Consider the following 16,898-nt stretch of genomic DNA (forward strand, 5'->3'; position numbering starts at 1 on the left):
AATTTTCACTAGCAACCTGTAGGTGTACCTATAAATTAGCATTGTATTCTTCCATGATGTTTGCAGTCCAACATTGTGACTGTATATTGCAATGAATTTAATTCCCCCGTTGACTGAGGCACTTGCAGGACTAAGTAGAATCCAATGAATGGAGTCTGATCAACACATTAATTTTTATGCACTATCCTTGTGACACAGGACGCTTATTTGATTTGCTTATAGATGTTTGATTGTATTGGATTAAGCTCTGCTCAGTAAATGAAACAAAGCTAATACTTGTAGATGCAGAGTTCAAAAGTGAAGTGAAGTGAGTATAATTAAAAAAAATGCTTTCATTATAGTGAAACATTCTGAAATATTACCATTGAAAAAGGTTTTAACCTGAGTATGGAAGCCAATCCCAGGTTGTTTTTTCAATCTTGGGATTCAGGATTGAAAAATGCTCAATCCCAGGATTCCCAAGACTTAGTTGGTCAAAGGGGCGGGCGGGTGAAGCTGAAGGGGTGGGCCGGCGTGGGACTGCGCAGCATGATCTCTGACATCAAGTCACGCTGCGCCCAGCAGGAGGCCGGGGGCAGCAAGCAGCGTCTGTGTGAGTGCTGCTGCGGCATAAAAAAACTAAACAGCGCATGCGATCACTAGCCCCGAAATCCCGAGACTGGAAGCTCCGGGATTGGCCTCTCTAAACCTGCGAATGCATCAAATATTGCACCTGTGTTTATTGTATGACACTATAGGAAGTGTAATTATGTTATAGGCTGACGTATTATTACTATTTCCACAGTTTACAAGACAAGTGCTCGACGTGGGGAGCTTTCCACAACGGGACACTCTACCAACTATGTTCTCACTATCAACCTTGCTACAGACAAACCCGCAAATCACTGGGTGAACAGGGGGGTAGCTTGCCTCTGCCAGCTGGACTATTAGACTGTGCCAACATATCTAGATATAAATCAGTTTGTTATTATACTGTACCTCCAATGTGTGTTTACACATGAAATCAACAAGAGATCTCAAAATCTATGGTTAATTTTGTAGGTTTCCTCTAAGCAAGCTGGCAATAATCATTCAAAATCCTAACAAGCTTGTTTATCTCTATTGCGTATATATTATTGTCAGCACTGTCCCGAAGAAATCAATAGTTGTAAAAGTAATGATCAAGGTGGTGGTGCTTTCTAGCGCTGGTACATAATTCTCCATACATCAATGTCTCCAATTGTATGCTTTGTCCGCAGAGACCTATAGCAGACTAAAAGCCATGTCATAAAAATGATACTACATAAAGGACTTTGTATTTTCCCTTTTTTTTTATAAGTTGATCATTTTTTAATTGTTTAATCATTGTGAGTAACATCATTCTGGTGATGTTATTATATGTAATGATATGTTCTGGATTCTGTCATAAAATATTCAGTGACCTAAAAGTAACTGCGAAAACCACCATAAAGGAATGCTTGTGTGTCCTACACTTTCATCACATAGCTAGAAAGAATTTCTGGAATCTATGGGCTAAGTATTACTTTTGCTGCATTATTACATTCCACTCTTACTGTTGAAGTAACAGTATAATTTTCAGCCAGGTTCCATAGCAATATGTTAGCAAGTGGCAGCAATGCTGGTAAATTTTCTCTGTGGCCCCCAGCTCTGCTCTGTTCTGCATGTGAAAGCTTGAGTTTGGCTTCCCTGAGCATGCAACACCCCCATGTACACTCCAAAGAGTAAACTGAGGGCCTGGCAATGCTATGTGGCTGCTATGGAACCTGAGAGGGGGAAGACACCAGGGGGGAGGTGCATACTAAGGGGCGGATTCAATTAAAGGCGAAAAGCCGCGATCGGCGAAAAGCGTTCGCTGATTTCAGGTTTTTGACGCATTTACATGTATCACCCTATTCAATTCCAGGACTTTTTGCATGTGCGAGAACTCCTTAGGTAAAAACAGGCAAAAAAGTTTCACCACCCAAAGGCAGGAGAAAAGATGTGCAAAATCCCTATTTGACTAAATATGTGGGGATTTGGCTCAGGACCCTTTGGACACCCCCCTAAAAAATAAAAAAATATATATTTTCCAACTAAAAAAGTCATGTAATTTTTGGGGTGAAAAAGTAAAAAGTGCATGAAAATGGGTATAAAGTACTGTGTCTGGTATTTTGGGGTGCTGTATGGATGGGACAGGTGTTTTTAGGATTGCAGGTGGCTGCAGCAGGTGTTTTCCTTAAGTTTTTTAAAAGGCTCTTTAGAGAACTATACTAACACCCATTTAAATGTACACCCAATTTAACTACAGCAATTATTTTTCTCAGAAGAAATTGCTTTACAGTAGATAATTTTTCCACACTAATGCAAATATACATATAACAGCCCTTTGACTCAATTTAAGAACACAAAATACTTTTATTAGGTCTATTAATACACTTCTATATTGATTTCCAGGGGGAATGTAGTCAGGAAGCCGACGGTCTAAATGCCAACCGCCGGCTTCCCGACTGTCTAATCCTGGCAAAGTACTAATGATAGGCATTGTAATCCCGACGCCTGTCATTAGACCTACACCGGGAGCCTGGCGCCCGACAAACCGAATAAAGGTAAGTCGGGTGCCGGGCGCGGACAGCCGCGGGGGGGGGGGTTAGGTTAGGGACTTAGGGTTAGGATAGGAGAAGGGGGGGGTTAGGGATAGGCACCCCCGGGGGGAGGTTAGGGTTAGGCACCCCCCGGGAGACTTAGGTTTAGGCTGCGGGGACGGGGGTGTTAGGTTTAGGCACTTAGAGGGGAGGTTAGGGTTAGGCACTTGGGGGGGGAGGTTAGGGTTAGGCACCCCTAAGGTAGGGTTAGGGGGGAAAATAGGGTTAGTATACTTACCTTATTAACGATCAGGATCTTCACCTCTGCCGGCGGTAATACCTACTACACTCTAGGGACAGTTAGGCTTTTTATGGGGTACAGACTAATTTCCCCAAAATATTCTGTCGTTTTCGCTAGTTTCGCCACTCGCTTCATTCGCACATCTGCGTTTTCGCCTGTTTTGGAATTGAACAGGGCGAAAAGCGGGTGCACGCATTGTGAAAGTACGTGAAAACTTTGCATACAAACAAGTGAATGAGGCGAAAAGATTGCAGCAGCGAATGCATTTCGCTGGCCGCGACTTTTCACCTCTAATTAAATCCACCCCTAAGCCTTGGAGAGAGAGAAAGTGGAGAAAGATAAAGTACCAACAATCAACTTCTTAAGCCGCATATCCACTACACAATTAATGAACGATAACGACATCGTTATCGTTCAATCATTCATTATATTGTGCAGTGGACATTGAGCCCACACTGAAAGATATATCGTTCAGTGTGGGCATGCTCCCTCATCCCCGAACCTGCACAACCCGACAATGTTGTTAAGTTGGACTGCAGGTTCAGGTGATGATAGATGGTGACAACGACCAGCAGGAGCACGCATCGCTGGTCATTGCCGGCATATTCACTGCACGATTAATGAACGATTGAACGATAATGATATCGTCATCTCCCTCCTGGTGATAATGGGACATCTATTCTGAAGGCTCTCTCTGAATGTGTTGGGGCCAGCACATGAGCAATAAAGTCCCATTTGGGCTTTCAGTTGCCCCCGTCACTCCACGCTGCTCCTGTGGTAGTTACACCACTGATCATTTTATTTTATGTTATGCTCTTCAAAGTTAGTGTGTATTGTTAGAAATCAAAATGTGCTTACCTCTTTATAATGATTCTATTTTATAATTAAAGGACACTTTGGCTATATAAGCATGAAAGTTTGAACTGTAATCTCCATGTATTTTACTTTTGCAATGGAATAAATAACTTTTTACTACAATTCAATTGATACTACAATTGTAGCTGCCAATTCATTGATTTCATTCATATAATTTTCTTGATTATTCAACCATCCACCCTTGCACAATAAGCTGGCAAATAGTAATTATGCTATCTTGATAATCTTTCCTCATATATAGTAAAGTTGAATTTCTTGCTGTGATATAAAAACAATTGAGCAAAATGGTTTCCACTGTCATACAAGCAATAGCAGCTGCCATAGTCACTGATAGACTGACACAGTGGCATAATTACTGGAGGCAACAGAAGTGCTCAGCTTCTGGTGCCAGGTGTCATTGTGGGTACCAAGAACAAAACCGGGGCTTTGTAGTCTGACCCGCTTGCTGCTGCCTGTAGCGTTAAAGAGGCAATGCGCCATTTACACATGCTGCACAGCAATTGTGCACCTGTGTGCATCCTGCCCCCTCCGGCCCATTCTCACTGATATCAGTCCGATAACTCTTTATGGAGATGTTTATCTCTGTTTTCCTTTCATAATTTCTATCAACTGTATAATGACAATTAGCTGTTCCGACCAGTGTGTCACTGCACTATCCTGAACTATCTGCTGGCAATCCTGTAGATCCTGCGTTTCCAATCATGTCACTGCCGGCCTCTGTTATTTGTAACTTAGAAAACCACTTACTTAAGTTAAGAAAGTCCATCTAGGCACAGGCAGCCATAAGTGGAAGGACCAAGCAGCTGTGGATTTATCTAGCATCACTTCCTGAATATCTTTCTCAGTATTATGCAGAGAGTTTAGGATAGAAACCGTGGGAGGTTGAGGTATTCAACTACATCTAAGCCCATTTCCATGGTTTACAGTGGTTGCCTTGAAATCACTTAATTTCCCTGACACTCTAGTGCTTAGCCTTTTAGTGATCAGCACTGTGGCAGCTTGGTTTATTGACTTTTTGGTATTGTCTCCAGGTGGCTTTATAAGGCTATCAGCAGTGCACTCTCATTGCCTGCTATAGCGTCAGCTTGCTGATGTATCAAGCTCTGTATCTATTGGTTGTCTTTGCTTTGTTTTGCCCTGATCATGGTTTGTAAATGTGATGCCTACTATTCATGTCTGATGTCCGCAATATATCCAAATTAAACTAATTCTAACTTACTGATAGTCCTTTGTTGCTTTGGCTGACTCTGATCTAAACATTCACAGATCCTAATAGTAGATATCGTATAGTGGTAGGCATCTATTGCCATTTGTCAATTGTATTTTTAAGATGGTGTTAGCATTGTAGCCTATTGACTATATTTCACATAAGTTTCCAGGGGAGGGGTCTGTAGGATCCTTCTGATACCTACCCAGCAATGGCTGCTTGCACATGAGCAGTCTGATGATCTTGCATACGCAGTAGTGTGGCTATGTCCTGAACCCTGAAATAAAGTAATAACATTAGTGATCACTTTACTTCTAATACATCCTATTGGAGCCCCAGTCCCTGCATGTAAATAATGATAAGTGCCTATGAAGCTTTGTTTCTTATTGCTGCAATAAGTGGTTCCAGTCTGCATTATTGCAACATTTCTCTGAGTTCTAGGATCTAGTGCATAATCACATATTCATGTACAGGAGCTTTCTCTGTGTTTGAAATAGAACACTGTAGGATGAACATGATAGCTTTTTGATGAGTTTGGGCGAGATAATATAAAAAGGAAATTAATTCTTAATTCTTGCCTTGATACAATTAGTCTAGGCATTATAATTACAGTTTTTTCACTGTTACTAATGAATCTAGTGATTATAAGAACATTTCAGTTTTCATTAATCAAGAAAAATTGTGTTTAAATTATCCAGTTATACTGGATAACCATATTATGGTTATACATCTGCTTATAGTTAAGTGCTATAAATATATATGTTATGCAATTAGGATGGCTTTACCATGTACTTTGTTTGAAAAATTAGCAGCAACCACCTCTAATGTGCACAGCAAGATCCTTGTATGAATACTAAAAACCTAGCAATTCATTACACAATAATTCTAGATGTCACAGTGGTTAGTATTGTTACCTCACGGCACTGGTTTCAAGGGCTCAGTTCTAACTTAGGCACTCTCTGTGCTAATGTAAAGGTGGACACATTTTACATAAATAATGCAGGTATTAAATATGCCTGCTTTAAAATCATATTTTGCGCTGTAATCATTTTTATTTAGCATATTAATGAAGTATCAAACACATAAGGTAATTTGTCTGTAGCGGTGAAACTAGGGAGAAGCACACAGGACATGTGCAGGACATGTCCCCCGAGTGCTGAAGACTGATTTGTCAGAGCGTATCATGTGATATTGTTCAAGATGGCGGCCGACATGATGCACAACAGCAGAAAATGCATGTTACAGATGAGGGACTCAAGTCTCAGGGATGCGGCAGGCAGGCAGCGGGGACATAGATGGCAGTAAGGTGACACTGCTGGACCCGGTAGCAGGGACCCAAACCCTGATGTGTGGCATTATTATTATTCAGCAATACATTGCACAAAACAGTACTTAAAGTGAAGCATCCATTCTATGATCTTTCTTTGAGGAGAGCTTTGGTTCCACCACTGGAATTCCTATTGTTCTCTAGCCCAATGTAATGAAAGAAAAAATATCATTATACTTTCCCATTTATTGTACTAACTATGATGCTTATCACCATGTTTTTTATATACCACTCCTTGCCTATAGACACCAATGACCATGATAGTATACTCTCACTTTACAGCAAGCAATGCGTATAGGTTCAAATTTGCATACAGCAATAATTAGTCCAAATCCATTTCCAAGGTTGGACAATAGATAACGGGCAACATAATGAGTCATGCAGGGTTAAAACACATGAGAATTACAAATAACAGTGCACCCATGATCCTAAAAGAACCTATTAAGGGCAACACGTGTCAGGCTTATTTAGGCATATGACACCTATCTATTACTCATTAGCGCATGCCAGTGCAGTCGGCAGGAAGCACCACCGTAAGCAAGACTACCAGTTATACACAGCTGGCTATACCAGCTTACCAAGCACTGAGCTAAGAACACGCCAAGTGTTCAGCTGCACCTGTAGATCTTTTTAGAGAAATGAACCAGGAATTTAGATTGACAGGAAAGTAAGATTTTAGTTTTAATTATACTCCAATATTTATTACTTTAATATACAAATCAAAGACAAGCAATTATTTGACTGCAAGAATGATTTCAGTTTCTCTTAAAGGGTTTGTACAATTGCTGTTTAACATTACTTTTGGCAGCAATTGGCTTGCAGAGGTTTAGAATAGGGTAGTGTCAAGAATCCCTTCGCAGAGAGGACCCTAACGTCATCAGCTACTGTCCAATGTCATTCCCTACCATCCATGTGGGCATAGAGGGGGAATATAACCTTGTGACAAGCGTAGCGAGCCACCAAGACCAAAGCGTGGTGAGCGAAGCGAGCCCGTGAGGGGACATCTTTCTTCTTTAGATGGCCTTTATGGGCATAGAACCGCACTTCTGCCCTCACTCACGTCACTTCTAGGCCCCTAGCGTGAAGAGGAAATAAGCTCTACCTTTAGAATAGGGGGAATAATTTGTACCAGAAAGGATCACATGATAATGTGTGACCTACAGCCACCAATCACGTGCCACTTTCTCTGGCTAATACATATCAGTTGTCTCCCACTCTGTACCTTATAGTGTTTTCCACTTGGACAATAGCTGTCAGGCACATCCTAATAACTTATAAGGTTTCTCTATTGCTTAGACAAATATCAGAATTACCTTAATGATCAAATTCTATAGTACAATAATTATAGTAATTAAGTGAAAGCTTAACTGACTTCAGGCAAGATGGCTGTGCGCTTGTTGTGCCGGACCGCAGTTGTAGGTGAATCCTGCCATGACTGGCCAGCAGGCATGCGCCAGCCAGTGAATCGGTAGTGCCAAGTAGGGAAAGAGGGTCTAAGTTACAGATGTACACCAGACCATTTTTGCTGGATTTGGCTCTGATTCATCGTCTGGCTTTGGATTTGGATTTCCCAAACCACCGTTACTGGTTTTGGTTTTCGATTTGGATTTTTTACAAAAATTTACGAAAAAATCTAAAAAAAAATTCGTATTGTTAACAATAACATTAATTTAAAGTCATTTACAGTCAATCTAGACCATCTCACAGCTTACAATATTGTTTTTACCATTATTGGCCAAAGGCTGCAGTGAGCTGGCTGGTTACTAAGCGACAGAGTAACGGCACAGACACTGCAGTTTAAAGCACATCTATGAAACATTGCCACACAGCAGTGGCAGAAATGAAAGTTAGTGCAAGATGAACTTGTCCTTGGGCTCTCCCACCCACCCTTATGTTGGGTCACAGTACTTGTATACAGAGTGGGGTACAGCCCAAATAGTCATGATGCTTGTATACACAGTGGGCTATGGCCCAAGGAGTCACAGTGCTTGTATACACAATGGGCTACAGCACAAGGAGTCACAGTGCTTGTATACACAGCAAGGTGCAGCCAACAGAGTCAGTGCTTGTATACACAGTGGGGTACGGCCCAATGAGTCACAGTACTTATATACACAGAGGGGTACAGCCCAAGGAGTCACAGTGCTTGTATACACAGTGGGGAACGGCCCAAGGAGTCACAGTGCTTGTATACACAGTTGGCTATGGCCCAAGGAGTCACAGTACTTATAAACTCAGTGGTCTATGGCCTGCAGAGTCACAGTACTTGTATACAGTGCACAGTAGGGTACAGCACAAATAAAGGTTTTTTTTACTTTTATTTATTTTCTACTTTTTTAAACTTTTTTTCAACTTTGCTTGCGTTAACTTGTCATAGTACTTGTGTGCTATGAACACGCAGTGGGCTACAATGCTTGTATACACAGTGGGGTATGGCCAACAGAGTAACAGTACTTGTATACGCAGTGGGGTACGGCCCAAGGAGTCACAGTGCTTGTATACACAGTGGGGTATGGCCCAAGGAGTCACAGTACTTGTATACACAGAGGGGTACAGACAACAGAGTCACAGTGCTTGTATACACAGTGGGGCATGGCCCAAGGAGTCACAGTACTTGTATACACAGTGGGGTACAACCCACAGAGTCACGGTGCTTGTATTCACAGTGGGGTACAGCACCAAAAAAAACTTTTTAAACTTTTCACTTTCTTGAAAGTTTCTTTTACTTTTTTAAACTTTTTTTTGTACACACAGCCACTTGTGAGTCTGGACACAGACAATTTAATCAGCAGAGTATAGTGCAGCTTACATCAGTGTGCCCCCTATACACAGTCACTTTACCAGCACAGCCACTTGTGAGCCTCTGGACACAGCCACTTAATCAGCAGAGTATAGCACAGCATACATCAGCGTGCAGTTACCCCCTCTACAGTCACTTTACTAGCACAGCCACTTGGGAGTCTCAGCAGAGCAGTGCACAGCGTGCAAGTGAAATGGCCCGATCGCTGCGGCTTAGATAGAAAACAACTCTCGCGAGAATCCGACGTCGGGATGATGACATTCTGCCTCGAAGTAGGATCTGAGTCAGGCGGGAACACCCGAGCCGTGGATCGTGTGGACTCGGATCCCCGGTGTTTTCGGAGCGGTTCGGATTCCATAGAATCTGAACCTCTCACCCCTAGTCTAAGTACCCGATTTGTGACACAGTAGCAGTCAGGAAAATCACAGCTCCAATAACAATGGAACATCAGTGTAATGAAGTCATACAAGTGGTTATGGGGGAGTAGTGAAGTAGTTGCTTTGGGCAACTACTCTTCTTTATCTCTCTTTAAGGTGTAAATTTACTAAGGTAAATGTTGGTCCAAGATTGCAGTCATTTACAGAATTTACTATGCCAAAACGGGTGTATTTTCTGTATTTTCAGGGGTGAACACGACCAAATCAGAAGTTAAAATTCACCCGTAAACACAACTAGAAATTAATAAACCATCATCTGAACACTGTCAATCAACAACCACACGGGTCACAGCCAATCAGCGGCAACCTCAGATTGGCTGGTGGCTCGGCAACTGATGTAACCCATGAGAACTCCAACACTTGGAAACACATATATCTCTTCAATGTCAGTAAGTCGCGTTATTCTTGTTTTCTTTGCCAAGCCAGGACTGGAGAAGAGGACCAACCTGTGCCAGGAGGCATGTGAGTATTTAATGGAAACCATGGTTTCCTACTGGAGAAGGGGAATGATCACCGGGGAGCAGGTAAGTATTGTTGTGTGCGTTTAGTGTGCAATAAACTTATACTATTTACGGTGTGTACTGTCATTTTTTTACTATTTTTTTTACAGTGGGGGTACCAGTGCTGGCTACCCACTGGCACTTGTAATTCCACAAGTGCCAAAGGGCAAACACACTGGCACCTATAGTCCCACTGTAAAAAAACAATAGTACATATCTATTATTAACACCAGCCTGGGGTGCTCGGGGGATGGGGGAGTCCTCTATTGGGGGGGTCCCTACCTCCCCTGGGATCCCCGGCCTGGGCTGTGGCATTACACTTCGGCTAGTTTGAGTCCGGTGCTGGTTTTAAAAATACGGGGACCCCCACACCATTTATTCCCCATATATTTATTTTAAAATCCTACATGTTTTGTCCCCTATATTTTTAGAAGCATGACTGGCTTCTGGATCCGAGGGCTGGTTATGCTTTTGGGGGGGAACCCCACGTCATATTTTTAATAAAAGTAACCCTTTCTTTATACATTGTTACACACAAGCAGGCTGCTTGTTCGGGAGTGTTAGGCTAGGGGAACACTGGGAGGTAACATGGGAAGGCGATCCCATACACCATCGAAAAACACGATCCTATCAAAACATGGAAGCTTAGTAAATTTCCGAATTTCTTTTAAACCCCCCCCCCCACTCCCCCGTGTATGAACGATCCTACCCGTGTTTGATCTTGGACAAACATGGGCCAGACACTATTCTTAGTAAATTTACCAGTAACAGCCATATTCAATTAGCAGCGAAAAGCTGTTTTTTGCAAAAAAGTTTAGCCAGTGTCCTCATTGGAAACTTATCCCCGTATTTAATTGTTGCAACTTTTCGCCAGTGCGAAAACGCACTGCAATGTACCCGGCGGAAAAGTTTCGCCTATGAACAGCTGTCAAAAAAAGTGCAGAATTGCGGTTTTGGGGTGCAAAGGTGGGGAAACCACCCTGCACCCTTAGGACAGGTCCCCAAAGGTAAATGGCGTAAAAAAAAAGAATTAATGAACACGCCTAAAAATGACTTTGAAAAAGATGGCAAAAGTTCAAAATTGGAGTACAAACTTAAAAACTAGCGAAATAGACTTTGGAGGGTCTGCAAGTATGGGGGAGGTGTTTTTTGTTATTGCAGGTGCTTACTGAAGGTGCATTTTTAACGCTTTTTAAGACCTCACTAGCAATTTTTAACCATGGTTGCACCCATTTTCATGTACCCCAAATTTGCTGGGACTACTTATTTTGGCCAAAAAACCTGCAAAATGCTATTCTTCACCACTTGTGCAAAGATGCAAAATAGCAGCTATTTACGCACCCCAAATACCTCCAGCAGAGCTATTGGGGGTATCCATATTGATCCCCCATGTCAGTGCATCTTTTGAGGGGTGTCAGGCAGATTTCCCCATATCTGCCAGCACTTTTCGCCTGTTTGAGTTTCGCCGGGATGCGTTTTTGTGTCCTTTGGAATTGAATATGGTGATAAGCGCGATATTTTTTCGCATGCAAAACCAGCGATGTCGGCGAAGAGTCCGGCATGCGAAAAGTACAGGACTTTTAGATTCTAATTGAATACGGCCCTAAGATTTTATACATCTCCCCCCTCAATGGGGAGTGTGTTGCTGTGTTGGGGGAAAAATGACTCGATAAAGGGAGTAGAATTTGTACAGTACTAGGAACTAAGGGAAGATAAAGAAAGTGTGCAAAATAGTGTAGACATGGAATAGGGCTCATCTGGGGATAATTTGTAAAGGGGTGACAGGAGAGGGTAGAAGAGATGACAAGTATAGATCATATACTGTATAATTTAGAAAACTTATGATGTAGATTAGAAGAAAGCCAGGACTAAGCAGAGAATATGGAAGATTAGATAGCATGTTTAGGAAAGATTGGAAAGATAAGTGAGGGTGGGTCTTCATCTGTGATTTTAACTAACCAGATATAAATACGGACAATAGAATTGGGTCAGCTTCATAATATGCTGGACAGTGTTGCTGTGTCCTAAATAAGTGAGGGCCTGTAGTATATTGTAGATAAAAATGATTTGTTTTGTTATATGCTGGCTGTTAGATTTAATGTGGTGCCAGACCGCATGAACACAGGCACAGTAATAACTCCTCTTATAACAGGTCAGGCTGGCATCATTTGTGTAGCAACTCCCGATATGTCACTTATGTCCTAGCTGAATATTCTATTTGACGTATTACAAGGAGGAGAAAGGCGCTATTTTATGCTTCACAATGGGAACCAGTTTGCCTGGAAACCATACTGCCCAAGATTACCATTTTGGTTTAATGCTAGATTGGGGTGGGGGAACCCGTTCAATAACAAGGTGAGTCAAAGGGACAGGTAGGCAAGGTCTATGGCCTATTAGTGTATATAGCTTTGCATGTCTGTACTCACATAACATGAACAGTATAAATGTAGGGCTAACAGGTGGTATCTCATTTCAGGTCGCAGATACATTTCTCCCCCTATGGGTGTGCGCTTATGTGCAGACAATAGATGCAGTTTGCCATTGTGCTTTCTGTTACCTTACTTTTAGTTTAACACAGACATTTGCTTCTCCATCTTAGTATGGGTCACTCATTATATCAGCATATTATTACAGTAAAATAAAAACTTCTATAATTATCGTGCTTGAATAAAAAGCAGTTTTAGTGAGCTCATCTTTCTACAGATATCTTTTTAGTTGATTGAGAAATTATAGAAAGTATGTTCCTAAGGGTGACTTTATTGTTGCAGTTATTAAGCAGAAGAGCAAATAAGATAAAAGTTTTTGTTAATAGAGCAACACAAATTTCAATTATCTATTATTTACATATAATAGGCTTCTTAAGTCGCAAATGTTGAATCATAATTGTATTTCCTTTAATTACTTAATTATAATTAAATCAAAGGACACAGGGTTAGCAGTATTATCACCGCGAGCTTTTGATCCTTTAAACGTACACAATTAGGCATTGGTATAAAATGTATCTATGGGGACTTACGCTTTGAAGTTAACCAAGATAAAGGATGAATGCAAAATAAAAAGATATGTGTAATACTTTAGCTTTTTATGGCAAGGTAACCATTGTGATGTCTTCTAATGGCAATGATTATTATTCTACAAGATTTCAAGATAAAGATAGACCAGCAAAATGAGTTTTATACATGGTAAAACAGAGACATCTCGTGGCCAAAAGCTAGATGGCAGGATGATCTGTGTAAGTAATTTGAGTATTGTTTCAGTAGCTGTATTCATAAGCTTTTTAGCTGGTTTTTTTCTTGTAATTTTTTATCAACTTTTTTTCCCTGCTTGTTTGATCTTATTATCTATAAAAGGAACACCAAATGTGAAGCAAAGAGATAGGACAGGCTGTCATTCAAAGAAACATAAAGCACTTGTGTACTATTTTATCGACTAACATACAGTATGCAATTGGCAGATTCTGCCTCAAAACAGCACAAAATGATTGAACAGAGTGTTTGTCCAGGCCAGGACCTAAAGTAATGGAAAAATAAACTGTTAAAGGGTGTTAGGGGGAAGCAGGTCCCCCAATAGGGTCGACGGAAAGCTAAAGCATTCTGCAAAATAGGAAACAATGATTTCAGCTTTCCTTAATTTTAAAACTATTTGATTATGCAATGCTACTGTAGCTATAGTTAACAAAACCAAATGTCACCTTAATTAGTGCAAATTGTTAAAACTTTCAACTTATATAATTTTCCATAGAACTTGAATTTAATCACAAAATGAAGATATATAAATGTGTTGGCAGCATCTGTTTTCAGAGGAGACAGCTGGATCAGTTAACTGAAAATTGCCGTTAGAATATTCTTGCTTAGTTGCTGATTGATGTGACAGGTCTGGCCCCAGACTTGGATTCCAGTCATACAGTGGTACTAAGATCATCTATTTAAAGTTTAGAAAAACTGTGACACTGCTATAATGCTATTTTTAGTGCAATTGATGATGTCAGACCTATAGGACTTATAACAATACAGATATGCCCAGCTATATTCTTGCTGCTGGTGCATCAAATCGCACCATGTATAGCGTGAGATGTGCGCCTGCGAGTGGATACGTGCACTGTGTAAGCAACCCTTCAGTGCTGACGCCCGGCGGCAGGCGCCTCCATTGTCTTATAGTTCTGCCCCTGTTTAGGAGTCTTAGTTAAGTGTCAGAAAATGTTGTCTCTGTACCCTAATCCTCAGGCAGACAAAGCACCCCCAATATTACAGCCTCTGATCTGATTCTCCAGCATCCCCTCAATGGGCAACATGTCAATATTAATCATGGTTGAAATTATGTGGAGAGAATCGAGACCTGAATCAGAACTTGAGTCTCAACAGAATATCTGAATCCAGTCCAGGAGCACTGACAGTGGACATCCCACCCCTAAATGAGCTCAGCGGGTGGTCGGAACTGTCAGCCAGGGATCTACAATGCTGGTCGGCTGGCAGAATATTGGGTTACTAATGTTGGGTTATGATGACAAACGTTGCCAATGCCAGGTGAGTGGAAGGAGTTTAGCAGACTAATGACAAAACATCTTGTCAAAAATGCCAGGTTTGCATCTGTGCGTGATTGAATCAGTGCATTTTGCCCCATAAGTCTTAGTGCTCTTAGGAGCTGTGGTGGCCAGTGCGGCTTTTCACTACCTCTTCAGGTCCCGCTGGTTGCTAGGAGATCTGAACACCAGCGTCAGTAGCCATTTTGCATGCTGGTCCCAGTCATTGCTAGGAGAATGGGACACCAGTGTATGTGATTAGAGGCTACACAGGAATGCTGCAGCTCGTGTTTAATTGCTGGGATTTTAACTAGTTGCTCTCCTATGTGCAGCAGCACACCTGTAATTTATTTCACTTTTATGGGGTTGGTTCTAATTGAAGTTTTGTCATTGGTCTGGGTGTGTGTTAATAGGCAGCCAGGTCTTTACCTCTTTGTCAATTATAGCTTCATGCCTTGGTGTAAGCATGCTGATCTGAGTGCCTGGTGAATACGCTGTACTGCTAGTATCCTGAATCTCTGTGTGCTTTCCAGTTTGATCCGTGGTCTCCTGCTCCCTGCATGAATTGTTGTTTAGTATCACCTTACTTAATATTGGAAAAGTGTCATTTCTTTGCATCATTATCAAGCTACCATTATCGTGTCAAAAACCACAAGTTTTATTATACAGACTCATTGTACTCATATATGTTATTCTACTAATCCCGAATTAACCCTGTGATCACCTGATTATTGTATAAACCTTTACTATCCTGAATTTAAGACCTGGCGGCATCTTAGTACCAGTGAGAGCATCTCTTTCTATGGGAAAAGGGTAGTTGTTATTGGCAGAATACCTCTGTAGTGTATTTCTAGAGGGTTAATGCAACTGATTCTGGTGCATCATAACATTATAACTGACCACAATTACTGGAAGTAGAACTCATGTTTAAATTGATCCTGCTATGAAAAATCCTGCTCAAGTTTTGGCATATCAAATTCAGACCATGTACCCAGTGAACTATAAATGAACCTAAAATGCATCTTCTGGACCTTGGGTGGAGTCTGGATCATATAGCTCTGCAGTCTGTGGATTCCTTCTTTAAAGCACTGGGACTTCTTTATGATGATCAAGTCCGGACTATATCTGCAGAATCCCACTTATGTAACCTTAAGCAAGGCCACAGCTCTGCTGAAGAATACTGAACAGAAATCAGATGTTGGTTTGTTGACAGTGGTTGGAATGACCCGGCTTTATGCAGTCAATTTCGAATGGGCTCGTTTGAACAAATGAAGGACTCTTTAGTGCAATACCCTGTGCCAGATGCTTTGGAAAAAATCACGCTTTTATCTATTAGAATTGATGTATTATCTATTAGAATTGATGTATTAAGGAAATTGGAGAAGGAATCACCGCAAAATACTCCTCATATTCCAATTGCAACTGTTATGGAGGATGTTGCTGAACCTTTGCAAATGTGGGTATACAGATTGTCCTCATATGAGAAATTCAGGAAGCAGTCCTTGGGACTATGGGCCTGATTCTGCAAGGGTCGCTATTCTGCTAATATGCACACGATGCAGTTGCTAATATCAGCGGTGATATGCAAATGATTGTATTTGCATTGCGATCGCAGCCTAACATAAGGACGCCCACTTCCCCTTACTCACATCAGTATACTTTAGCAACATAGTGAAATAATCGGTAACATCGGACCCATACGCAACTTGCACAAGCCCAGACCTTACTCAGAAATTGCTAACTTCCACGCATGCTATGAGACCTTAGACTGCGTATGGCATTGCAGTGGTTAATTTGTGCACGCCCCTCCCTCCGGCCACCCCAATGTTACCACCCCCAAACAGTACTTCCTGCCAATCCCTCTGCGATGGGTCTGCATAGCCGCTGCAATCGCAGTCCCCATCGCAGCAGCCGGTTTGCGCACTGCAGTGTATATGCATGTGCAGTGCGAAACAATCTGCAGATGGAGTGCTTATTCGCAGTTGTGTATGGTAGTGAATCAGGCCCTATGTCTTTATTGTGGAGGCAAGGGACATCAGGCTCACAATTGTCCTATTAAGTCAGGAAAAGACAAAGGCCTAATGGATGAGGAAGGGGTACAATTTAGGCGTACAAATAAACTCTTCCAAACATTCTGTTTTGCTTCCAGCTCAGATCTTGTTTAATCAACAAGTTAACAGTGTTTCTACTTTTTTAGACAGTGGAGCTGCTGGCAACTTTTTAGATATTGATTTTGCCAAATCTCTTGGTATTCCTTGTGTTGATACTATTCAAGCAGTTACGGTTTACGGTCTGGATGGAAAACCTTTTAAGTGGCAAAAGTATCAGACTCCTCCAGTCCATTTAATAGTGAGTTCTTTGCACTCTGAA

General features: G+C 41.5%; 1 protein-coding gene across 1 annotated transcript in view; it reads left to right on the forward strand.

The window, feature by feature from the left end:
- LOC148538322 (dynein axonemal heavy chain 3-like) overlaps nucleotides 1–2,606 on the forward strand; it is a 1,025,530-nt gene extending 1,022,924 nt beyond the window's left edge. The window contains exon 67 of the mRNA XM_088455384.1: nucleotides 785–2,606. Within this exon, the coding sequence (XP_088311510.1) occupies nucleotides 785–930 (146 nt within the window). The 3' untranslated portion in view covers nucleotides 931–2,606. The remainder of the gene's footprint in view (nucleotides 1–784) is intronic.
- Nucleotides 2,607–16,898: the final 14,292 nt, after the last annotated feature.

The sequence above is a fragment of the Taudactylus pleione genome, unplaced genomic scaffold (assembly GCF_031769625.1).
Source record: "Taudactylus pleione unplaced genomic scaffold, aTauple2 ptg000040l, whole genome shotgun sequence".
Classification (NCBI taxonomy): domain Eukaryota; kingdom Metazoa; phylum Chordata; class Amphibia; order Anura; family Myobatrachidae; genus Taudactylus; species Taudactylus pleione.